Below are 26,992 nucleotides of genomic sequence, written 5' to 3'. Positions count from 1 at the left end.
TCACTTAGAGTATGGAGCAGCAGGCCTAAGTCTCTCCGATGAGACTCCAATAAGAGTCGAAAATCGTAGATTCAGAGTGCTGGACTGCGCTACGTATTCTAAGTGAAAAATAAGATTGTTTTGCCTTCGCATTGCAACTGAATAAAAATGGTATACATTTTTATTTTTATATCGGTATTACTCCTATAGAGTAACTAGGTCCATTTTCCGTTGGAACTTTACCAAGCTGCAGACGGGGGTTGTGAATTCCTTTCCTTTTGTCTTCACTGCAGCATCTATTTGGCTTGCATATTGTAGAAGCCTTGGAGGTATCACCAGGGAAATGGACCAATAAGTTTTCAGTTTAAAAATGTTTAAGTAATATTTTTAATATTTTTCAATATTATTAATGTCGCTATTAGGATTGAAAACTTTACCTTTCAATTGCCAGATGACGCTAGTCACCTAATCCATTCACGTCAGTTGTGGTGTGGGGGATAAACTCTCGTTGTTAGTCACTTAGATTATGGAGCAGCAGGCCTACGTTCTCTCCGATGAGACTCCAATTAGAGTCGAAAATCGCGATTCAGAGGACTGGACTGCTCTCCGTATTCTAATTAAAAAGTAAGATTGTTTTGCCTTCGTATTGCAACTGAATTAAAAATGAAATTTCTGTTTTATTTTTATATTAGTCTTTACTCCTTTGAGTAACTAGGTCCATTTTCTGTTGGAATTTACCAGCTGAACAGACGGGGTCGTGAATTGTAAGTTTTTGAATTCCCTCTTGTCTTCTTCGCTTCAGCATCCATATGGCTTGCAAATTTTAGAAGCCTTGGAGGTGTTACCAAGGAAATGGACCAATAAGATTTCAATTTAAAAATCTTTTAGTAATTGGAAAGAAATCCTTTGTAAAAGGTATAAAAATTTTTTTATTAAAAATCCCTTAAAAGGCCTACATCACAACAAAACGTTTTCGATTTTTTTTTTAAAAATCATCATCAGTGTTCGATCTAAAAATAAGTATAACCGATTTAATGAATATAAAGTTATTATTTAAATATTGACAAAGGTTAGAGCAAGTTGGTTATACTTACAAACTGGATGCTAGCTGAGCCACAAAAGAAAAATATTTGGTAATATTTTAATGGTTTTAAAGTAATATTTTTAATATTTTTAAATATTATTAATAACGCTATTAGGATTGAAAACTTCATCTTTTAATTGCCAGATGACGCTAGTCACTTAATATTTTCACTTCAGTTGCAATGGGTGGGAAAAGCTCTTGGTGCTGATCGGTTAGAATATGGAGAACAAGCCTTCGTTCTCTCCGATGAGACTCCAATTAGAGTCGAAAATCGCGATTCAGAGGACTGGACTGCGCTCCGTATTCTAATTGAAAAGTACGATTGTTTTGTCTTCGCATTGCAACTGAATTAAAAAAGAAATTTTTATTTTATTTTTAAGAATTTGTCGTCTGAAAGATAGTTCTGGTGTCTGTCACGACGGCTCAGTTGACAGAGGTGCAGTCGATCGAAAAGTTTAGTGGATTTGCGATCGACAAGTTTAGTGGATTTGCGATCGACGGTTCGAGCCTCAGCCAGGTCATTTGAAATTAATAAAAGACCTACGTCGGTAGTATAAAATTCAATAGAATCTACTGGTCTTGGTCTGGAATAAACTGGTGTCTGATCGGCCTACGTAGGAGCGGTACTTCAAGAGATAAGGGTTTGGGGCATGTTGATACTCCTCCATAGATCCCTACCGAAGGACGTTGATGCCTAATAATGGTGTATATATATAAGATAGTGCTGGTTCGCCCAGTTCGCAGTATAGGCTTTCTACAGGCGTTGTCCTGTAAGCCCCTAGAATTATTATTTCTAATGCGGTGTTGTGTATTGTATAGTATCTAAGTATTTTAATATTGAAGGGCAAGCAGATATGTATGCAATACATTCATACTTAATCAATTTTCGATCGAATAAGGCTTCTGTAAATTTTTAGCAGCATTAGACCATCAGATCTCCAAGACTTGTTTGCTAGGCATCTTAATAAATTTAAGCCCTTTTGGCATGAAAGAGTTAGTGTTTTATTATGACTTTACCACGACAGACGTTCGTCGAATATCATAGCCAGAAAATTTATGTGTGAAGTATAGTTTAGTTTCTGGTTGTATAAGAAAATTGATTATAGTTGTTGTTTTGTTATGTTTCTTTTTGAGAATAATATGCAGTTTATTTTGTTTGGGGAAAAATTGTATCCAGACATCATAGACCAACGTTCGAAGGAAGTTATGCATTGCCGAAGACTTTAAGCTATGGTGCTAAGACATTTTTCCTTGATAAACACGATCATATCATCTGCGTAAAGTCTGGGTACAACTGGTTTCTTTAAGTCTTTGATGTCCGACTGGTCTAGTTTTGACAAATAATGACATTATTTCGAAGTCTATTAAGTACGATATAACGCCCTAGGGCCTATTAAATTTAAATAACGAATTAAATACTGTCAAGTTGACAAATAAAACTATAAGTAAAACTATGGTTACCACAATTACGTTACGACTATTTCTGGTAAATGTACTTATTTGAAAACTAATTAATTCAAAATTCATTCAAATTTTTTACATATAAAGGATTTATTTTATTCAGCGTATGGCACCTGACACATTTACATTTACATATATTTTGTATAAGACAATACATAGGTTCACAAACGTATATCTAACTTATTTACATAGTCTATCGACTCTGGAGTCGCCATCAGGAAATCCTCTGACCTGCCATAATATGATCTTGTGGGACACTGTTCTGTGATGTGATAGATGGTTTGTGGTTGTCCACAGTCACAGAGTGGGGATGATCGTTTACCCCATTTGTGCATCATGTAACCACATCTGCCGTGTTGGGTTCTGATTCGGTTCAGCATAGACCATGTGTTGCGTGGTAAGTCAAAGCCTGGTGGTTTTTGTGTGATGCAGGGTAAGTTGCTATTTTGTTGTTCAATCCATTCTCGAGTCCATGTTGTCGTTAAATTGAACTCAATTTCCACAGCCACCTTTGCTGTTTTTATTGGTGGTCGTCTGGAGCGTAGACGGTTACCGTTGGCGGCATCTATATCTTGATGGATTGATAGGTTCTCGTTATCTACTATCTTTCTGTACTCACTAGTGAGTGCGTGTATGCATCGTCGTTTAGGTGGTGGAATGTGGCTCAGTACTGGGAGCCATTGCGGGGTGGATTTGATAACTCCAGCAATTATTCTCATTGTATTATTCAGTTGGGCATATACTTTGTGTATATTTGGACTGTTAAGCCATGCTGAAGAGCAGTATTCCGCAGTTGAGAAGACTAGGCCCAGGGTAGATGATCGCAAGGTGGAAGCCGATGCTCCCCATGTTGTGCCGCACAGCTTCTGGATGATGTTGTTTCTGGATTTAAGGTTTTTTGCTGTTTTTGTCAGATGTTTCTTGAATGATAGGGTTCTGCCAAGAGTCACCCCAAGGTACTTTGGTGTTTTATTGTAGGCGAGTGTGGTGTTTTCGAACTGAATATTGAGAGTATACTTACTGCAAACTTGTTATTTAGGTGGAAACTGGAAACCTCTGTTTCTTCAAATGACTTACACCTTGTTGCAAGGACCCAGTCATCGGCGTAACCAAACTTCCTTGATCTGGTTTCTGGCATATCAGAGATGTATAGGCTAAAGAGAAGAGAAGCCAGGACAGATCCCTGAGGCAGTCAATTCTTCAGTTCCCTTGGGGTGCTGATGTCAGATCCCATGACATAAATAAATAAAATACTAGACATTTATCTTTAGTAGCAATTGCTTCGTGAATATGACTTGCTAGGTCAATGTGGAAATGTTTTCAAGTGTGCTTCTAGATGGTCGAAATCCGGATTGTTCGGAAATCAATAATTTGTGAGTTTCCAAAAACCATATTAGTCTCTTATTGATTATTTTTTCTAACAATTTACCCATGGAGCAGGTTAGGGAGATTGGCCAGTAAGATTCAGGTAAGAGTGAAGATTTATTATATTTAAGTATGGGGATGATTGTTGTTTTCTTCTAGATTAAGGGAAGTCACTATTATTCCACATGTGACTAAAAATATTGAGCAGGGTTTGTTTCGCCGTTTCTGGGAGATTTGTAAGAAAAATAGGTGGGATGTCATCGAGGACAGAAGAAATGTCTTTTAGTGATGAGAGAGATTCCTCCATTTTTTCTTTTGTCAGTCGCTTGTTTAGGGAATCAAGGTTTTCCAGCTCTTTGAATTCCGTGGGGAGAGGAATGTTATAATTAATTATATTTCTGTTTATAGAAAGCTTATAATAACAGTCTGCGAATGCTTCAACTATTTCTTTTGTTCGGTTTATTTTTTGCCGTCATAATCTAATGCTTTAATGGCATGGTAAGTTTTGTTTCCATAAATACCTTGTATCTTCCTCCATGCCGATGATATTGTAGTGTTTCTGTTTATGATTCCGACGAACTTCTTCCATGACCCTTTTTTACTTTTGTTGGTAATATATCTTGCTTTTGCCCTATGTTTTTTTATTCAATTATACTTGCTCCGGTTTTCTCCCTCCTACATCTATTTAGAGCAGGTTTGCTGTTTTGCATTGCTTCGGCACAATCGTCATTCCACCAAGGCACAGGTTTAAATTTCTTGATATGCTTTGTTTTCCCTATTGAAAATTAAGCGGCTTTTATTATTATTTCGTTAAGTTGAGTTACTGCTGTATTTGCGTCCTTCAAATCATTAATTTTGTTTATGTTATTCTCAATATTTTTTGAGAAAGAGCTCCAGTCGGTTTTCCTTATTTTCCACTTCTGATGGATACTTTGTCTATTATATTTGAATTCGTTAATTTTATAGGAAAGTGGTCACTGCCTAGCAAGTTATCCATAACTGTCCACTGTAGGCAAGGACTAATAGTTGGGCTAGTGGTCTACATAATGAAAGATCGATGCTAGAAGAATTGCCAGTAGCTATATTGAATCCAGTAATGCTGCCATCATTTAGTAGACTTAGGTTCATAGTGTTAAATATGTCTGATAGAATTCGTCCCCTTCTGTCTGTTTTCTGAGAACCCCAGGAGTAATTGTGGGCATTAAAATCTCCTAGGAGAATGAAAGGTGTTGGAAGTTGATTAATTAGAGATTCTAATTCATGCTGAACTAAATAATGGTCAGGAGGAATGTATATTATGTTGCAGATGGTGTAATTTAGTTGTGCTTTAATTTTTACGGCTGTCGCTTCAAGGTTTGCATTTACTTTAAGTTGTGTTGCTTGTAGATTCTTTGAGACGTCAATTGCTACGCCGCCACTCGCAACTTGTACATTTCGGTTTTTAACGAACTCATTACATCCCCTCATTTTGCAAACATTTTCGTTTCGGAAATGAGTTTCTTGTAAACACAATATTTCCAGAGAATGGAGGGCTATGAGATGTTGTACCATATTTAAACGGGTATAGTACCCACTTAAGTTCCACTGGAGTAATGACTCGAATGTATTTATTGGGTCTCTTGACATGGGTTTGAGATATCAGATTGGGTATTACTTAAATCTTGGGATTGCTTTAGTAATTTATTTTTTAGCCTTGCGACACGAGTTTTTAGCTTCTTAGTGTTTGCGTGGAGATGGAGTTCTTCTAAGATATCTATTAATTTTGGAATATCTTCTGTGAAGTCTTCAGCAATGCTAAGAACATCCCTCGATCAGTGTGTATTTTCTAGGAGCTGTTTAAACTGATGGCCTGTTTATTATGAGGGGAGGAGAATGTCGATATAGTTTATAATGGATTCAGTAAGTTCTATTTCTTAAGCTGATGTATTAGTTTTGGGTTTTTTGTTTTTCTGAACGACTGTTTGGGGAAGAGAGAAAGTAGAAGTATTGGGTGGCGTTTGTTCTTCTGTAGTAGCTGGAGACATATAATTAGCTGTTCGTTTTGTTGCTGATGAAGTTGTTGAATTTCAATCTGAAAATATCCCAACCTAAGGTAACTTTTACCTAAGGTAACTTTTACCTTAGGTTGGGATATTTTCAGATTGAGCAGTGCAATTTGGATTTGTTGCCAGATTGGATGTGATTAAAGCAATATTGACGGCTTTGCACAATTTTCTACTACTGAGGAACTTTCGGGTAGAATATTATATATTGTGTGAGAATGTAAGTCATTAGAAAATTTTTCTTCGGGTTGAGATGTTGGCGAGATCTGAACATTATGTGTGAATTGTGGTGATTGTTGGATATTTGGGTTAATATTGCCAGGAAGGGAATTGGGATGCAACATGTCCAGATAGTTTGCAGGTGAAGCAGCGTTGACTGTCTAGGGCTAAAAAGATTCGATATGATATATTATCATGTGTTATTTCTAAGAATTCGGGTATGATAATATCTGGGGAAGAACCGATATACACCTGTCTTCTGAAGCTAAGTATGTGTTGGTATTCCGAATTTGATGCGCCTATTCTTCTTCTTCTTTTGGTGCCTATTCGTTGCGAATGTTGGCGATAATTCTGGCCATAATTATTTTATTAACTGCTGTTTTAAATAGATTAGTTGTTGTTGTGGAGAACCATTTACTCAGGTTCTTTAACAATGATATTATTCTTCTCAAAATTCCTCGCTTCCCGAATACTTTACCTTGAAGGTTTACCTTCAGTAATCTGTATTAATGCCGTTTCTCATTATGTGTCCGAGATATTCTAAATTTCTCCTTTTAATGGTATACATCACCTCTCTTTGTTTGCCCACTCTTCGTAATACTGTCTCGTTGGTTACCTTGTCTGTTCATGATATCCTTAGGATTCGCCTGTATCGCCATATCTCGAAGGCTTCAAGTTTTTTCTCTATTGCTTCAGTGAGTGTCCATGTTTCAGCGCCTATTCTAAGAAACTTTATTGAAGAAATTAATTTTAATTCAATATTTTCCAGCAAGGTTACAAGAGATTCATGTAGGATCGTTGGGCTTACATTCGATAATATTAGTCTGTCCGCTGGTGAAATTAGACGTCTTGCTTTGATGATTTCATCATTTACAATAATTTGACCATGAGGTTACCATTATTTGACCAAAATTGCACCACAATTTGAAAAATAAAATAAATAAATTGTAAAAATGGTTAATTGGGTAATAAACACGTTTAAAATGGATATACAAAAGCAAAGGATACTGTGGATATGGTAATAAAACACCCGGATCATTTAATAACATTAGCTGAGACAGGTACTCACCCTTTTACAACGTGCATCCAACAATGGCGAATGGCGGCACCTTAACAGCGATGCGTTCAAAAGATTCGGCTATCGAATGGACCAAATGTTCAGGCAGTGGACTATCAAATAAGGATTTCTTCGAACAGGCTTCGTCGGTGGGTGGAGATGGATGCACTGGGAAGGTGTATTATTACGAAATTCAGAATTCAAACACAATTTATTTAATGGCACAAAACTTTGTTACATTCCTTTTTGTTACAAGTACAAGAGAGTATCTTTACGGTCTACATTTGCAAATCACGCTTGCGCGCGACGCTTCCATATATCTCTACACAGGTCGATTTACAAGTACAAAGTAATACAATTAAACACACAGTTGTTATAAAATATTTAACGGTTGAAAGTCATTACTTTTATAATTTTTAAAACATTAATTGTCATTATTGTCACTGAATGTATTTTTTCGTAGCAACGAAGGGCACCTGTCGTAATATACTTGACATCGGGATATTATGAAAAATTATCAGTTTCATTTTTATTTCTGTAGCTTTCGATTGGTCAGAATCTCTTCTCTTCTTCTTTTTAAATAGACATTACTTTGTCTGTTTTTTTAATGTGCCTCCAGTAAGTTGTCATTCCATCTTTTTCGTGGTATTCCCACTGATCGTCTTCCTATTGGGGATAGGGCTGCTTTATCCATTAGGCAATATAGGCAGCTGCCTAGGGCGGCAAATTGTGAGAGGGCGGCACAGGGGCTTGAAATTTTGATTGGGGGGGGGGGGCAAGCATTATATAATATACAATACATTATATTAAATGATGTAATGATGAAAACTGTAAGCATTTTTTGTAAATTTTAGTCATTTTTAGTTTCAGGGGAGGGGGCAACTGCCTCCCCTAATCCTATCAAATGACGCCCCTGGGGCGGCAAAAATACTGTACAAAAAAATATTTGTATTTAAAAATTAAAATCGAATAACAAATATGTATATTATTCATCATTCATCCATCAATGAAATAGAAAATCGTTTCTAAATAAAAGAAATTGCATTCATATCAAAAATAAAACAAACATAGCATTCTGTTATCTTAAAACTAACACTATTCATCCAAAAAAACGGAAGTCATAAATTTGTGATTATTGGGCCGCCAGAAGCTCCGCAAAGACGGTGAATTGACTGATCACATCAATATTGCACATATTGCAGAAACTAAAGATTACCAGTAGGAAATCGAGTTAGAGTTGGGATTTTCAAACTGAATTATTACAAGGAGGTAATATTCGTGTCGTCGCACTGATATAATACTCCAGACAGGGAAATAAGCAAGACCATGTTCGGGACAATGAAATTAATATCAAGGTAGCTGACTACTTTTTAGTTATCGTGGACTTGACCTATAGGATGAAAACCATCATGTTTCCTGCCTAGAGTTCGTGTTTTTTAATTATTAACAATTTGGTGCAATCAACGCAATTTTTTCCATTTTTTGCACTCAATTAAAAAGCTAAATATTTGACATAAAATTACAAAATTTATTTTTTTAGAACATTGAAAACCTTCAAAATGACGATTTTTGAAATTCAAAATGTTAATTTGTAGCTTCGTAAACTGCAAAATAACTGAAAATCGTTATTTATTAATAAGTTTTCCTAAAACTAACTTAGAACTGTAGTGTTTCGCTTTACTCAAAGTTGGTTATTGGGGTACATAACAAACTCCCAAAATTTGAGACCGATCCATTAATTAGTTTAAAAGTTAGTTATTCTATTTATTTATCCCAGAGACCTTTGTTTTGCAATAACAAATGACAGAAAATAATGAAGATAGGATAATTCTGCATATGCCAAATGAAAGTAGAAAAGTGGTCCTGTCAAAATGTATTAAGAAAAGATAAAAATTATCTAATATAGTAAAAAATACTAGTTTATAAATATTTACAATAACTTTAAAAATTTTGTCTGTAGAAAACATCTTCTTACATAGGTATTCGGAAAGATGATATTTTACTCGAATTTTTAAAAATGTAGTTCAAATGATGATTAGTCATAGTAAGTGAAGGGGGAGCTTCTGCGTTGATTGCACTAAATTGTTAATAATTAAAAAACGAACGCGAACTCTAGGCAGGAAACATGTACGTTTTCATCCTATAGGTCAACAATTAAAACAGTTGTCAGCTACCTGGCGGGAGCCGAAAAATGCACGAGTTCAAAAACTAAAAAGCAACTTAAAACTACTACCATTTTCTATATCTTGGGATCTACTCAATGAATTTTGATATTTCTTCTTTTAATTTGTATGTACTTTTGTGTAAATGACAAATAAGCAATTTGTCTAGATATTTAATAATTAATAAACAGTCTAATTTTTTATACAATTTTTGAAAAAATAATATTTTCTCAAAAATCCATTTTTTGTAATGATACTATCATTATTAATCATAGAAAAAGTTAAGGTATATTTTAATGAATAAATTATGTTCAATAAATTATTATTTAATAAAAATAATTTATTTATTAAAATATACTTTAACTTTTTCTATGATCATTAATAATATGATAGAATTGATTCAAAAAATGACATAACCCAGACATCCAAAGTGAAAGTTATCCTCGAACACCAAATTGTTCTATATCGTCCATATAATGTTCAGAAAAAAGGTACACTTTTTGAGCGTCGGGTTTGAGGGGTAGAGGGGGGAGGGTAGAAGTCGGTAAATTCGTAGTTTTTTAGGTTTTTCGTCAATATTTCTAAAACTATGAGGTTTAGCCTGAACAATATTTTATACAAAAATGTTCTACAATAAATTTGAAATAAAAAATGTCCTATACATAATCCTTCTAAAATGAACGATTCCAAAGTTACGGAGGTAGTATAGTATAATTGGTCCAAAAAAGGCCTAACCTAGACATCCAAAGTAAAAGTTTTCCTCCAACACCAAATTGTTCTATATGATCCACATATTGTTCAGTAAAAAGTTACACCATTTTAAGCTTCCGGTTTGGGGGGGAGATGGGGGAGAAGTCGGTAAATTAGTTATTTCTTTACGTTTTTCGTCAATATTTCTAAAACTATGTTTAAGCGTAGACAATGTTATATACAAAAACGTTCTACATAAAATTTAAAACAAAAATGGTCCTATCCTTAATTGTTATAAAATCAACGGTTTCAGAGTTACGGAGGGTGAAATGTGGAGGTTTTCGATACTTTTTATATTTTTTGGGCAATTGAAGATGATTTTGGGTGGTGAGGTTGACGTTTAATTCTTCAAGGGATTATCACTAACATACCACCGGAAACTGAAATAGCAAATCCTGTTAAAGAAAATTTATTTCAATCAGTAAAAATATTATAAATTGCTCAAAAAATATAAAAAGTATCGAAAACCTCCACTTTTCACCCTCCGTAACTGTGGAATCGTTGATTTTATAACAATTCTGTATAGGACCTTTTTTGTTTTAAATTTAATGTAGAACATTTTTGTATAGAACATTAAAGCATATTTTTAGAAATATTGACGAAAAACATAAAAAAACTACTAATTTGCCGATTTCTCCTCTATTTAACCCCCAAACGGGACGCTCAAAATGGTGTAACTTTTTACTGAATAATATCAGGACCATGTAGAACAATTTGGTGTTGGAGGAAAACTTTTACTTTGGATGTCTAGGTTAGGCCTTTTTTTGGACCAATTATACTATACTACCTCCGTAACTTTGGAATCGTTCATTTTAGAAGGATTATGTATAGGACATTTTTTATTTCAAATTTATTGTAGAACATTTTTGTATAAAATATTGTTCAGGCTAAACCTCATAGTTTTAGAAATATTGACGAAAAACCTAAAAAACTACGAATTTACCGATTTCTCCCCCCTCTTCCCCCCAACCCGACGCTCAAAATGGTGTGACTTTTTTCTGAACATTATGTAGGACATATAGAACAATTTGGTGCTGGAGGTTAACTTTCACTTTGGATGTCTGGGTTTGGATCTAGTTATACCATACTATAATGATATGATTAAGAAAATAGGTATTTGGAAAAAAATAATTTTTTCAAGAAATGTTTAAACAAAGTAGACCCTTTACTAATTAATACATTTATATTAAAATTGCATATATGTAATGTATGTAGAAATTACATACAAATTAAATTGTTAATAATTAAAAAAAAACGGACGTGAACTCTAGACAGGACACGGGTAGGTTTTCTACCTATATATCTACAATAATTAAAAAAGCAGTCAGCTACCTGAATATTTCAGTTGTTATGAAAATGATGTAACAGTGTGAAATAGCTTCAGTGAAATAACAGTTAAAACATAACGGCTACTGCTATCGCAACACATTCCTATCTTATACTAGTGCAAATTGCAAATTATACATAATCATAATTTTTCATTTTTATGTAAAACATTCTGTGTTTATTTTCACCGGTCAAAAGCGAATTCATACCATACTGTGATCAGTGTGATTTTTGTTCTTCTCACAATCTTCAAAAATTGCGTTACGTAGGGGGGGAGTGGGGGTAAAAAATCTTCAAAAATCGTGTTACATAATACTTGAACGCTCCCTAAATAAAAAATTCTGCTTGCATTTTTTTTTCGCAAAAATGGTACATGTTTGAAGGGCGGCTACTAGAGAATTGCCTAGGGCGGCAATTGACCTAAACGCGGTCCTGATGGGGAATCGTCTCTCGCCGTCCATTCTACTCTGCTGCTTTTCACCCAGTTATTAATGTTGTCCACCTTGTATCTCCTTCGTATATCTGCACTTATAGCTCTATCCCACAGCTTCTTACCATCGATTTTTCGCAATGTTTTCATCTCTGCTATTTCTAGCATTCTTTTTGTCCTTTCTGTATCAGGTCGTGTTTCTGCCGCGTATGTCATTATTGGTCTGATGACTGTTGTGTAAATTCTGCCTTTCACTTTTTTTCCGATGTTTTTATTTCTCCATATTGTTTCATTCAGGCAACCTGCGGCTCTGTTTGCTTTATTCACCTGATCTTCCACTTCTGTCTCGAGCTTTCCGTAGCTGCATAGTATGATGCCTAGATATTTAAACTCCATGACTTGTTCTATTATTTGACCCTCCAGCTCTAATTTACACCTTATTAGATCTGCTGTCTTTTTTGGGGAAATTTACATGTATTTTCTAGCGGTTATATTAAATTCGTGCAGCATACGTTGTAAATCATCTTCACTTTGAGAAATTAGTATTGCATCGTCTGCATAGCAGATTATTTTAAGTTGTTTTTCTCCCATTTGGTATCAATATGGATCAGAATCTCCTATGAATGAAATAATCAGTATAATTTTAATCTGATTGGACAGAATTAAAAACGTGATCAAATATCTTACTATACGATTGAAAGTTAAAATTATGAATAAAAAATCACCTTAATTTTCATTTCTGTAGCTTTCTATTGGTCAGAATCTCCTATGAATGAAATAATCCAATAAAAATCGGTAGGCTTCATTCAAAATGCGGCGACCGCCTACAAAATTAGTCGCATTATCGGTGACTATACACGAAGGCAAGCCACGGCGAGAGGAAAACCTTGTGAGGACCGCTAAAAACGAGTCCGAGCATAAACTGTCCACTGTGTCCACCACTTCACAATGTACAGCCTTTGTACTTTAGCAAAAAATGAAGACACATCCATAAACTTTAGAAATTCGTTTGATTTAGGAAAATATTATTAAAGGGTTTGGTGAGACTGACACGTTCAAGCGACAATTGTCCCATTATAGGGTGTGTGAAACGAGGACGAAAACGGAAACAGGAGATACTGTTTCCTAATACGTTCCGGGTAGAACTACGACCGTTTATTATCCAAAAACGGTTTCTCACTAGAGCTAAGGTGGTTTGAGCACCGACATGACCATTCAAGATATGAATACGGCGAAAAATCAGCTCAGAGAAATGACCTTTCGGTAACAATATAGAATGTTTTTGGAATTTGGTCAGATTAGACAAAGCAAGGCGACCTCCTACATGCAAAACAACCGCAGAGTCGACAAACGGATTCAGGGATAAGAAGGAGGAATTCTTTGGTAGATCTCGAGATTTCATTAACTCATCCATTTCGGATTGGAGTGCACGACTTTTAACTAACTTAACTAAGGCAAGTTCTGCGCTTCTTAGCTCTGAAACAGATAGTATACCGGATTGAGGAGGTTTAACACGAGAGTTGTAAGAAAATCTTAAGCACCAGGCAGTTACTCGTATAAGTTTTTTTAGGTTTGAAATTATTTTAATGAAAGAAGGATTTATTGACTTAAGAGCCACGGTTAGAACCCGCAGTTCAGGTAATTCCTGCGGAATCTGGATGGGATTATCAGGGAATCCATCAGGATCGTTCCACCAAGTTCTGAAATCCTAAACCGAGCATCCCCTGGATTTAAACGATCGAGAACAAAAAACCAATCATCTGGATTGGATAAATCAATAATATGACTAACTCTATGCTAGTCCAGGCTAATCCAGGAAAGTGAGACTAATGAGTCGGAAAAATAACGTTTTCTTGATATTTTCAAGGGTAAGACGTGAGAGACTACATTCATGAGGTCAGCTAGCAGCACTGCAGCGCAGAGCTCTGACCTAGTAAGGGAGATCGTTTTAAGTGGCGCTACTAGCGATTTGCCGCATGTAAGGCTATGAGTGACGCGGCCACTGTTACATGAAATAAGGTAAATGCAGCAACCGTAGGCCTTTTCACTAGCATCACAGTATCCCCTTAACTCATAGGTACTGGAGCAACACGATATGCATCGAGGGATCGCGATTTTACTTACCGAGGACCAATCCACACTTAGATCTGACCATTCGGATAATAAATCTTCAGGCAACACCTCATCCCATAAGCAATTAGATTTCCAAAGTTTCTGCATGAATAACAGCACGAACAATGACTGGACCAATTAATCCAAGAGGGTCAAACAATCGGGAAATTTCGGATAACATGCATCGCTTTGTACGAGCAAATCTGGAATTTATGTCGTAATAGTATTTTAGATGATCACCACGATTCGAACAATATTCACACAAGACTTTCGGTAATTCATTTTCCGACGCACTCAACATCTTCTCGGTCGCTAGATCGTTGAAAGGTGCGATTTCACCAAATTTGGTGGAATTGGTACACCATTTGCTCAATTCTAAACCAGCTGTGGAGAATAAACTTATCAAACGGTTACACAAAGAGATCAATTCCTTTTCGGAATCAGAGCCGGTTAAAGCATCATTAATATAAAAATCATTACAGACTTATCTAGCTACATCAGCGTCAGAATGCAGAACAGATTCACCCAAGGCCTTTAGCCACCTTGTGGCAAGGAATGAAGCGGGCTTGGTACCATAAGTTACGGTATTCAATCGATTTACTGAGATTGGTTGGTCACTATTAAATCGATATAAAATGTTTTGGAAAACTCGGTCGCATTCTCTTATTAAAGATTGTCTATACATTTTACGAATGTCTACGGTCATAGCCCACTTGTAGAAAAGAAAACGTAATAATAATACAAATAGATTATCTTGGATCACAGGACCTTTCAACAATATGTCGTTTAAACTGACATCATTGGAGGTTTTAAACGAAGCATCAACAACAACTCGGATTTTGGATCCAATACCGTCTTTCAAGACAGCACGATGTGGAATATAATAACCAGAATCTTTCGCACAGGAAATATCATATAAAAGGGACATGTCGTGACCAAGTTTTAAATATTCCAGGATAATTTCGTCATAGTGCAACTTAAGACTCGGATTACGCTTTAATTTGGTTTCGAGATTCAGAAATCTCTTCTTAAAACCAGTAAGAGATTCTCCTAACTTTTCGGGGGATTCGACGAAGGGCAGAGCAACTACAAAACGACCAGAATCATCGCGATGAGTATGTGAGGAAAAATGACTTTCGGCACTCTTGTCTTCAACGGCTAAGATAGGGCTTGCATCCACAAAATGCTCTTTTTCCCAAAATCTGGATATGGATTTCTCTTCTTCTTCTTCAGATGCAAATCCACTAATGGATGTTAGCGATCACATTTTCCATTAACTCTCTGTTTCTTGCAATGTGTTTCAGAGATTGTATGTCGTCAATTGCCTTATGTTTCGAAACCAGGGCATTTTCTTGCGTCCTATTCCTCTCTTGCCTTCAATTTTACCCTGGATTATCAGTTGAAGGAACTGGTATTTTTTGTTTCACGTGATGTGACCCAAATAATCCGTTTTTCTTTTCTTGATATTTTCGAAAAGCTGGCGTTCTTGGTTGATTCTTTTAAGGATATCTACATTTGTGACTTTCGCCGTCCATGGTATCTTAAGGATACGGCGATAAAGCCACATTTCGAAAGCTTCTAATCTGTTTATAGCCCTCGTTTTGAGTGTCCAGCCCTCTATGCCATATATCAGCACCGATCACACGTATCATTTAGTAAACCTTAGTCTCAGCGTAAGATCGAACTCTGAACAGGTCAGTACCTTCCTGTATTTTACGAAAGCTTGTCGAGCTTGCTCAATGCGACATTTTACTTCCCTGTCCGATGCCCAGTCCTCAAAAAGCCACGTTCCCAGTTATTTAAATTTTCTCACTCTTTCAATGGACTTAGTATTCAGTGTTATGGTGGAGCTTTTAAATGCATCCAAGTTTCTGGAGATGATCATGAATTTGGTCTTTTGGTATTAATCTCTAATCCCATTCGCTTACTGTATTCTCCGATTATAGTGACAAGTTGTTGAAGATCTGCTATATTGTCACAAATTAAGTCACATCAGCATATCGTATGTTGTTGATCAATACCCCATTCACTTTGATTCCCTTCCCTGCATCTTCCAAAGACTCTTGAAATATGGCTTCCGAATAAATGTTAAATAAAAGAGGGGAAAGCACACATCCCTGCCGAACACCCCTTCTTATATGTATGGATGTGGATATAGAATTGTCTATTTTTAATTGTGCTGCCTAATACCATTACAAGTTTTCAATGCATCTTATGTCTTTTTGGTCTATATCAAGCTTCTTGAGGATTTGCATTACCTTGTGATGTTGGACACGATCAAACGCTTTCTCGTAATCTAAAAAGCACAGGAACACATCCTTCCTCTGATCGTAACAATTTTGGACCAACACCTGTGTTGCTACTATTGCTTCTCTTGTTCCTAAACCTTGCCTAAACCCAAAATGAGAATCACTGATGTCCCATTCACATTTTTTGTATAATCTTTGATGTAGTATCTTTAAAAATATTTTTAAAGTGTGACTCATCAGGCTAATGAGTCTGTGATCCTCACATCTTTTTGCATTGAATATTTTGGGTAGGGGAATAAATGTAGAGACCAACCTCTGTTGAGGATAGCAACCAGTTTCATAAATAAAGTTAAATATTTTATGTATTGCTGAAATTCCTCTTTCATCCAGTAGTTTGAGTATTTCTGAAGGGATTTCATCTGGTCCAGGTGCCTTACTGTTTTTTGAATATAATATTGCCTATTCTATCTCCTCTTTAGTGATTGAAGGGCCAGTCAGCTGGTCGTCTGTATAAACTTCACTCATGGGTCTTTCGTCATGAAAGAGCTCCTGGATATACTTTTCCCATATATGAATTTTCTTTTTTCACCTAGCACTATTTGGTTATCTTGATTAACTATGGTAGTTGGTCTTCATTTTCTGTATATTCCAGCAGTGGATTTCTCTACTTAAGATAAATTTAGCAAATGACACATGGAATGGGATTGGGGAATTTCAGTGTTCACCGCACCATTAATTAACCAGCTAAACACGCTGTTTTGAAGTAATAAATTTGGGTCAATAACGAGTCTGTCTTGTTTGAGGCATCTCCAAAATAACTGAGCACCTATCAATAAGTCAATTTCATTAGATAAATTATACTGAGGATCTACTAGCCTTATTTCAGCGGGAATATTAAATAAACTGCGATCCACTGATTTTGCAGGAATACAATATCTAATGTGATCTAATATATAACGATTCAAGGAGGAAGAGAAAAGGAGGAAATTTCAACGTTGATGATATGGGCAGCAGTAAAAGCTTTACCTCCAACACCCTATATGGACAGCTTCGCAGGATGGCGACATAAGTTTAAGCGATTTGCTAATCTAGAAGTAACGACATTTACCTGGGAACCGGAGTCCAAGAGACCGCGCACAGCGTGAATTTCACCGGTGTGGTCCCTTAGCCCGACTATGCAAGTAGTGAGGAGTTTTGGTACACCAAGACTGGATAAATTAGTACTTACGGGGGTTGGCGTAGTACTATTCACATCATTATTGGCCGTACTGGAATTCTGTCTACGTACAGTACCGTATTATGTAGGCCAGTACATACAGTATATTTTGACTTTCTGCAGGTTTTATTAAATGCCCCGCATTAAAGCAATTTAGACAAACATGCTTGCTTATAATTAGAGCAACTCTTTCTCTTGGATTTAATTTCAACAAATCAGGACATAAACGCGTGAAATGAGGAGCCATGCATACGGCATATTTAATTTTCCCTTTGGGAGGATCGTAATTTATACATGCCAAAGACTTGTAATTTTTAGTACTATTGTCACGTGTGAGTTGGAGTGGTCTCAAGGAGTTGACATTTTTTCACTAAAAATGCTCTCAACTGTTCAAAGGTAGGAAACTCATTACCCTTTAAGGTAGCATCCCATTCTTTCTGTATTGAAGGAGGAAAATTTTCATGGATAATTTGGATAATGAAATTATCACAATGCTCTACTAGGCGCTTTAAATTTTTAAGCGATCTATGGCTTTGAACTAAAGTACCTAATAAATATCTGATTGCGTCATATGACTCCTTTTGGATAGGGGGATATGACATATTGCCTTTACGTGACCATACACTGTGATTCTGAGATTGTCAAAGCGCTCAATTAAAGATTGCATCGCAATCTGGTAACTACCAGGAGTAACGTCTAAGCCACGAACTACGTTCAAAGCGACATCGGAAAGGGAGGATAGCAAATATTGCAACTTGTTAATCTCGGATAAATTACTACGACAATTCACTAGTGTGTGGAATCTGGATTTAAAGGAAGCCCACTCGGATATTTTGCCCGAAAATTTAGGCAAGTATGGAACTGGCAACCCAATTCCGGAACCCGTATACCCCGTCTCGCAAGTGGATGGAGAATACCCATCCTTGATTTTAAGAATTTTATAACCTAGTTCAGCATGACTTTCAAAGTAAGCAGCGAATTCATTATGAAATTCTTTAACATAATTACTTTCAATTGCCAGGAAAAATGAATTTAAAGCTCGTTCGGCATTTTTAATTGAATTTAAAATTACATGTACATTATGTGGATCTTTCTCAATGGCATTACTAAAATAGTGAAAAACCTTCTGGCAGAACCTCTTTTATTATTTAATTCGGATAAATTAACGCTACCTTGTTCTGACTCAATTTTTGGTGAAATTAACTCGAGCTTAAACAAGAATCTCTATGCCTTTATCAAAACTTCTTCTTCTTCTTCTTCTTATTCTTATTCTTATTCTTATTCTTATTCTTATTCTTATTCTTATTCTTATTCTTATTCTTATTCTTATTCTTATTCTTATTCTTATTCTTATTCTTATTCTTATTCTTATTCTTATTCTTATTCTTATTCTTATTCTTATTCTTATTCTTATTCTTATTCTTATTCTTATTCTTATTCTTATTCTTATTCTTATTCTTATTCTTATTCTTATTCTTATTCTTATTCTTATTCTTATTCTTATTCTTATTCTTATTCTTATTCTTATTCTTATTCTTATTCTTATTCTTATTCTTATTCTTATTCTTATTCTTATTCTTATTCTTATTCTTATTCTTATTCTTATTCTTATTCTTATTCTTATTCTTATTCTTATTCTTATTCTTATTCTTATTCTTATTCTTATTCTTATTCTTATTCTTATTCTTATTCTTATTCTTATTCTTATTCTTATTCTTATTCTTATTCTTATTCTTATTCTTATTCTTATTCTTATTCTTATTCTTATTCTTATTCTTATTCTTATTCTTATTCTTCTTATTCTTCTTCTTCTTCTTCTTCTTCTTCTTCTTCTTCTTCTTCTTCTTCTTCTTCTTCTTTTTGTATAGACATGACTGTCTGTTTTTTTAATGTGCCTCCAGTAAGTTGTCGTTCCATCGTTTTCATGGTTTTCCCACTGATCGTCTTCCTATTGGTGAACCGTCTCTCGCTGTCCTGACTACCCTATTTGTTGTCATTCGGCTTATGTTGTCATTCCATTCTATTCTTCTGTTTCTTACCCAGTTATTAATGTTATCCACCTTGCATCTTCGTCGTATATCTGTACTTCTAGCTCTGTCCCATAGAGCCTTACCATGATTTTTCGAATGGTTTTCATCTCCGCTGTTTCGAGCAATTTTTTTGTCCTCTCTGTGCTGGGTCGTGTTTCTGCCGCGTATATCATTATTGGTCTGATGACTGTTTTGTAAATTCTGCCTTTCATTTCTTTTCCGATATTTTTATTTCTCCGTATTGTGTCATTCAGGCAACCTGCAGCTCCGTTTGCTCTATTCACTTGATCTTCCACTTCTGTTTCGAGCCTCCCGTAGCTAGATAGTGTGATGCCTAGGTATTTAAACTCCATCACTTGTTCTATTATCTGACCTTCCAGCTCCAATTTACATCTTATTAGATCTGCTGTTATGCCCATGCATTTTGTCTTTTTTGAGGAAATTAACATGTTAAATTTTCTGGCGGTTATGTTAAATTGGTGCAGCATACGTTGTAAATCATCTTCACTTTGAGAGATTAGTATTGCATCGTTTGCATAGCAAATAATTTTAAGTTGTTTTTCTCCCATTTGGTATCCTTTTTTAGTTCTTACTTTTTTTATTACTTCGTTCATGATCAGGTTGAACAATAAAGGACTTAAAGAGTCGCCCTGTCTTATGCCATTGCCGACTTCAATTGGGTCAGTTAGTTCATCTTCCACCTTTACTTTTATTGTGTTGTTCTGGTAGATGTTTTCGATGGTTTTAATTATTCCTAGAGGTACCTCGAGTATAACAAATGGATAACGTCCTTTAATGTGACCCTGTCAAACGCCTTCTTAAGGTCCACGAAACATAAATATGCCGGTTTGTTGTATTCCAACGATTTCTCTTGAACTTGCCTCAATATAAATATCACGCTCGCGCGCGACGGTACCATATGGATCTCTACACAGGTCGATAAAAAAGATTTTAACAATCTAGGTAGTTCGCCGCTCGCTGTATCTGCAACAGTTCTACCATTCGATATGGGATGGCGCAAACAATTAGTTAAAAACTCATCAACCAGTGATTTATTGGTTACATAAATACATATTCTGTTGTGTGAAATTCTGCTACAGAAAATGATATTTATTGGTTTTACCAGAGGTCCCAATTGGAGAAGATAATCTTGAAGTTTTGCTCCCTGAATGGAGCCGAAGATAATTAATTGCCTGCTCCTTTTTTGGATACTTCTAGATATTTTGGGAGACAGTGCTTGCATAAGATGCCTTGGAGGTACTCATATTATTTAAATTGGAGCTACCAGTATTCTCTGGTTGAGTGTTGGTGGATGAAGATTGATTTGTAAATGTTGGTTGTGACATTATATTTGAATGAACCGTGTGGATCTGAATTTTTAACCTCAAACTCGGCCTAACAAAGGTCGTTTAGATGCAGTAAATATTGAAAAATTTAATTACAGTACTGTTCTTGAAGTTTTGTACCACTGAACTATTAAAACTTAACTATTAAAAGGCTTTAATTTAGCGGTAATTTTGCATAAATCGACCGTAAGTTATAAACGTGTGTTTACAAACAGGTCTCAATTTACATTCTTAAATCGTAAAATTGTAAAGGCTTAAAGCCGATGTTAGCGGATACCTTCCGGGAACATTACGAAACCCTACCCGAAATCTTATACAACCATCTTGATCAACTGTACCTATGCATGAAATTTGGGAAAAGAGGGGAAGTATAGAAAAGCAGGTTGAAGAATAAGTTGAAAGGTTACAAATTGAAGTAGATGAAGTGTTATGGTTGAAATAGAAGAAAGGTATGTAATGAAGTACAGCACGACCAGATTCACTTTGTATTTGAGATTTGGATGCGCACTGTTTTTGGCGCTCGGTTTTTACATATTTTCTGAATTTTGTTTTGGTACCGTGCAGGCATGTTACTTGGCGAGACGATACCAAAATAGAATTTAAAAACAAAATAAGTTATCAATCGAAGTAGCACCAGAAATACACATTTACAGTTTATAGACATTATAATTTAAAAAATTTGGAAAATACAAAGTGAATTTGGTCGTGCTGTAGTAAGAAATTAGGAAAATCACTGACGGTGAATGGGCTTAAAATTGTGGTTAATAGATGATTGTCGATTAACACAATTGGGACTTTTTTTCAAGTCTTTGATAATTTCCAAATCCTCATAAAATCTAAGGAGTGTATTTTTTTGGTGAATGTTGTGTATTAATTAAAAACCTTCAGGAATCTTGAGTTGTTCATGTATATTGACTTTTAAGTGATATGAAAAGGCTGAAGTGGTATATCCCTTACTGTGTTCAACAGATCATGTGGAATGGGATCTATAAATTCTACCGATGTAGGTAGCAACGCGGTCTAAACAAGAGAGTTTATATACCCCACTACGGTTCATATATTGACTAGTGGGGTATATAAACTCTCTTGTTCAGAGTGCGATGCTACTTCTGGCAAAAACCACACGTTCCCGCAGAACTACAGGCCAGTCAGCTTACTCCCAGCGATCAGCAAGATAGTGGAAAGAATCATCCTCAGCAGACTGCAAGCGGAAACAAATAGATTAGAGATAATCCCAGAAGCTCAATTTGGATTCAGAGCAGAGCACTCCAGTGAGCTACAAGTACTCAGACTAACTGAGTACATAGCAGCTGGTTTCAACGATAAGCAGTACACTGGAGCAACATTCCTGGACGTATGCAAAGCTTTCGACAGAGTATGGCATCAGGGGCTCATATATAAAATGCGAGGCTATGGGTACAGCGGGGCGATGACGAGGCTGATCTCTTCGTACTTGGGCGGCCGGAGTTTCGGAGTTCGGATAGGACAAGTCCTGTCCGAACTCGGGAGCCCGGAGGCCGGAGTACCACAGGGAGCAGTCCTGTCACCCCTGCTGTACACAATATACACCGCAGACGTACCTAAGACACCAGGTACCCTTATGAGCCTCTATGCAGGCGACACAGCGATAGCGGCCAAACACAGAAACGTAGACATAGCAGTGACCAACCTGCAAACAGCGTTAGAAGACATCGAGAAATGGAGTATAAAGTGGAAGATAGCCATCAACTCCGAGAAAACGCAAGCGGTACTATATAAGAAAGGTAGACAACAGCCAGAAGAACAACTGACGGTGCAAAACATCCCCATGGAGTGGAAAGACGAAGCCAAATACCTAGGAGTCATCATGGACAAAGGACTAACGTTCAAGAAACACGTAGAAGCCACAGTCCAGAAAGCCAACATGGCAAGAGCAACACTAAGAGGACTCACAGGAAAGAAAAGTAAAATAAGACTGAAAACTAAAATAAGGCTTATAAATAGTATCATACTTATGATCCCGCGTATGAAAAAAAGGTTGATTAATAGCAAGCTGAAAATTTGTTAATAGCTTAAGGGTGTCTAGTCGGACAATCTTTGATGTATGGGAACACTGGAACAGGGGAAGTTTTAATTGTGGAACAGATTAAAAATTTGGGACGGTCCGACCACGAACACGGCACATTTATTTTGTCCGTCAGAACAGACTTAAACTCTCAGAACAGAGATTAAACTCTCATGCAAAAATCAGACTGCTATTTATCACCAAATGGGCGTTTTAATGAGTGGAACATGTAGAATGTGTCAAATGAGAGGAATTATGACAGGTGATAAATAGCAGTCTGATTTTTGCATGAGAGTTTAATCTTTGTTCGGAGAGTTTAAGTCTATTCTGTCGGACAAAGTAAATGTACCGTTTTCGTAGTATGACCGTTCCAAATTTTTAACCTGTTCCACAGCTAAAACTGCCCCTGTTCCAGTGTTCCCATATATTAAAGTTTATCCGACTAGACACCCTTAAGCTATTAACAAATTTTCAGCTTGCTATTAATCAACTTTTTTTTCATACGCGGGATCCAGACCTATGATGGGTATCGCGTAATGTGAGGAAAAATTGATTTTTTTTTTTCAATTAGAAGGATGTAATTGTATATTAAAACATAGTTTTTAATTCCAAATAACTTTTTGTATTAACAATTTTTAATATACTGGAATATAAAGGTAGGTACTTTACTCTTTAACGAAATTAATATTTTTGATATACCTACCTCGTATCAAATTGATAAAATTTGATATCTTATGGTTGAGTTTTAGATTTTAGTATAGTATTTTATGGAGAATAACTTTTTTTTGTAAAACTGATAATAAAAAAGTTTCCCATATGGTTACTAGCTATTGTCCTTTTCATGATCATTTTTCAGTGCGTAACAAATGATAGGAAAAAGGGTAAGTCCGTGATAATACACATTTATGACATTTATTCTAACATGACATTTTAGTTAAATCTGACAGTTGTCACATTTCATTTTCAATTTGGAATAAAAACAAATCAAATGTGTTTCTTGCATTTATAAAATGGTATTTTCTTTGATTTGTATGGTCTTATAAATTATACAGATCATTTTTGTAATATTATTATCTAATTAAAAAAAAATTATTTTTTTATTATGGCGCCATCTATCGACAACTAGAATAATCGCCGAACTAGAAATAATTGCCAAAGTAATCACCGACGTGCCTTTTTTTCTGTCATATACAATTTAATACGTTAGAAAGAAATCGAAAAACTGTGACGCACTGAAAGATGATCATGAGAAAAAGAATACGCAGACATATTGTATAAGAGCTTCTGTATAAGAATTTTCAAATTGTAATGCCATATATTCCGATTCAGCATAATCAAAACCAAAATAGAAACATATTTGAGCAAAGTAAAATGATGAATTCAACGATATGTTTAAAATTATTTAATAAACAATTAACGGCAAGTAGAATTTTTTACATATGTATATAAACTAACAAAAAAAGTTTTAGAAAAATATAAGTTTGTTTGAATTATTCCGAAACAGTGCATGTTTTCGTTCTATCTTGACTCCCCTATTTGTTATTTTAAATATAATGTTCAGCTATCGTACTTTATTTTTATTTGAATTTAAATTTTTTGTAGGGACTCTGTGTGCTTTAAGCGATGGAATGCATTATGGTTGGAGTGCTCCCGTAGTTCCAATACTGCTGAGCAGTGACTCACCAATTCCCATTACAAAATATCAGGGAGAATGGTTGGAAAATGCATTTATAATTGGAGGAGTTATTGGGCTTTGGCCAACAATGTACTTCGCAGATAAAGTAGGCCGAAAAAAATCAATTTTACTGGCATCCTTTGTATCTATGATTGTCTGGATTACAATTGCTCTGGCCCCAAGTGTGGAATATATTATTGTGGCAAGAGGAGTGGCTGGGGCAGCCGGAAACATGGCATTCGTAGCAACTCCAATGTATATTGCTGAAATAGCTGACCAAAAAATAAGGGGTTTTTTAAGTGGTTTAATTTATTTTATGGCGCTTTGTGGAATTCTTTTGATCTATTGTATTGCTTCGTTTTTTCCCATATATGTACATTGCCTTTTAGGAGCAGCACTTGTCTTTATAGAACTAATTTGGTTTTCGTTTATGCCAGAGAGTCCTTATTATCTCTTAACTAAAAACCAGCCGGAATCTGACAGAAATGCTCTAAGCAGACTAAGATAGAACGAAGCAGACATAGATGAAGAGATCAAACACATTAAATTTGCTGTAGATCAGGAAAGAACTGATCGAAAACGATTTCTGGATCTGTTTATGATAGCAAGCAATAGAAAAGCACTGTTTATAATGACGTATCTTCATTTTTTACAACATTTTGGCGGTGTTACCGTATTTTTAATGAACATGCATATTATTTTACAAGAAGCTGGATCTACCTATATGGATTCTCATATAACGGCAATCGTATTCGGAGCTATCATGCTAGTAGCGTCACTAACGGGATCAATTTTAGTAGATCAATTTGGAAGAAAAATTTTACTTATTAGTTCAAGTCTTTCAACAGGATTCTGTTTGCTAACATTAGCGTGTTATTTTAATTTAAAAAACGTTGAATTAAACACTGCTAGCTTTAGTTGGATTCCTATTGCATGTGTAATGACTAAAGACTGGATTATATGCAAAATGCATATGCATATATATGCTGCATATTTCTCATGTTTTTCATAAATGCATATGCCTTGCATATTTGGAGATTTAAGAGCATATAAATGCATATTTTGATGGGAATTTACTCTACCCCATTTAAAAATAAGGTATATATTAGTAACATCAACATCCATTAAAATAAAATGTGAAAGTAAATATTTTGCTGTTAAGCTCCTTTGTTGTTGTACCCATAAACATAATGGGCGTTATTTATAGCTGCAGGTATCATTATCCGGATATTTAAGATTTATAGACTTCTCAGAATTTACAAATTACCTAAGTAAATACCGATTATATTTTGAATAACATTACAAATATTACCTGTACTTTCTGCTGGTGTCGGCCAACTATGAATTATTCTGGGAAAACCAACCAAAACGAAATTTTAAGCATTTTAAGGGTAGGATAGATTATTTTATTTTATGAATGGTTAGTCTTAAATCAATCGCCGATTATTCAACTTTTGTGATTGCAAGTTATTGACTATACTGTGTAAAAAAATCATTTTATTATTATTGTGAAAATGCCTAAAGTAGCAAGGGAAAAATCAAGTCTTCTCAGAAGTTGGATTGGAAGTAACAATCATCTAAAAGTTATCGACAGTGAAAGTATGTTTTGCACCATTTGTGATAAAAAGGTAAGTTCTCCACTTCAATAGATTTTTAAACTTATCAAACTTCTTTGCACATCTATGTGTCTGTCTATTCTAAAATGACAAACCGTCCCATTTCTTCAAAAACTGTTTTTTAAAGTTCGCAACGGTTTGGCTTATACAGAGCGAGGTGTTGAGAGTGGCCCACCCTGTATACTACGGTACACTGACTGTACTTTATTGTTTGACGATTTCAATTTCACTTTGAGAAATAAAAAAAAATTGGGGGAGGTTTAAAAAGTTTGATCATTTTAATGTAGGTATCTATTTACGAAAACATCTAAAACATCATTATCATTATATTCCAGATTCCATGTCAAAAGAAATTCCAAGTAGTTCAACACATAAAAACTTCACTTCACCAAACTAAGCTATCAAAAAATGATAATAAACCTCGCCAGCAGATTCTACAGAACAGTTTGCAGATTCAGAATACGTCAGTTGGGCAAGAAACCTTTGCAAAGGATTTATGCCATTTTTTTTTGAACTGCAATATCCCTCTGCACAAGTTAGAACATAAATCGTGTCAAAACTTTTTAAAAACTTATTGCAAGATTAAAGATAAACCAGCTCAAATACCAAGTTCTTCAACTCTTCGGAAAAAATATGTCAGTGCATGTTACAAAGATGTGATGACGAGTATTAAAAATCAGTTAAAAGCCGAATATCTTTGGATTTCCGTCGACGAAACAACGGATACAAAGGGTCGACAAATTGCGAATCTAATTGTTGGAGTTCTTAACGACTCTGGCGATTTTAAAAACTCATACTTAATTAGTGTAAAATGTTTGGAAAAAACAAA

General features: G+C 35.3%; 1 protein-coding gene across 1 annotated transcript in view; it reads left to right on the top strand.

The window, feature by feature from the left end:
- The window catches only part of LOC114336253 (solute carrier family 2, facilitated glucose transporter member 8-like), a 33,873-nt gene extending 8,387 nt beyond the window's left edge, over positions 1-25,486 (top strand). The window contains exon 3 of the mRNA XM_028286582.2: positions 24,475-25,486. Within this exon, the coding sequence (XP_028142383.2) occupies positions 24,475-25,055 (581 nt within the window). The 3' untranslated portion in view covers positions 25,056-25,486. The remainder of the gene's footprint in view (positions 1-24,474) is intronic.
- Positions 25,487-26,992: the final 1,506 nt, after the last annotated feature.

This window comes from Diabrotica virgifera, chromosome 6, assembly GCF_917563875.1.
Source record: "Diabrotica virgifera virgifera chromosome 6, PGI_DIABVI_V3a".
Taxonomy (NCBI): domain Eukaryota; kingdom Metazoa; phylum Arthropoda; class Insecta; order Coleoptera; family Chrysomelidae; genus Diabrotica; species Diabrotica virgifera.
This window is presented reverse-complemented; position numbering and strand designations above follow the sequence as displayed.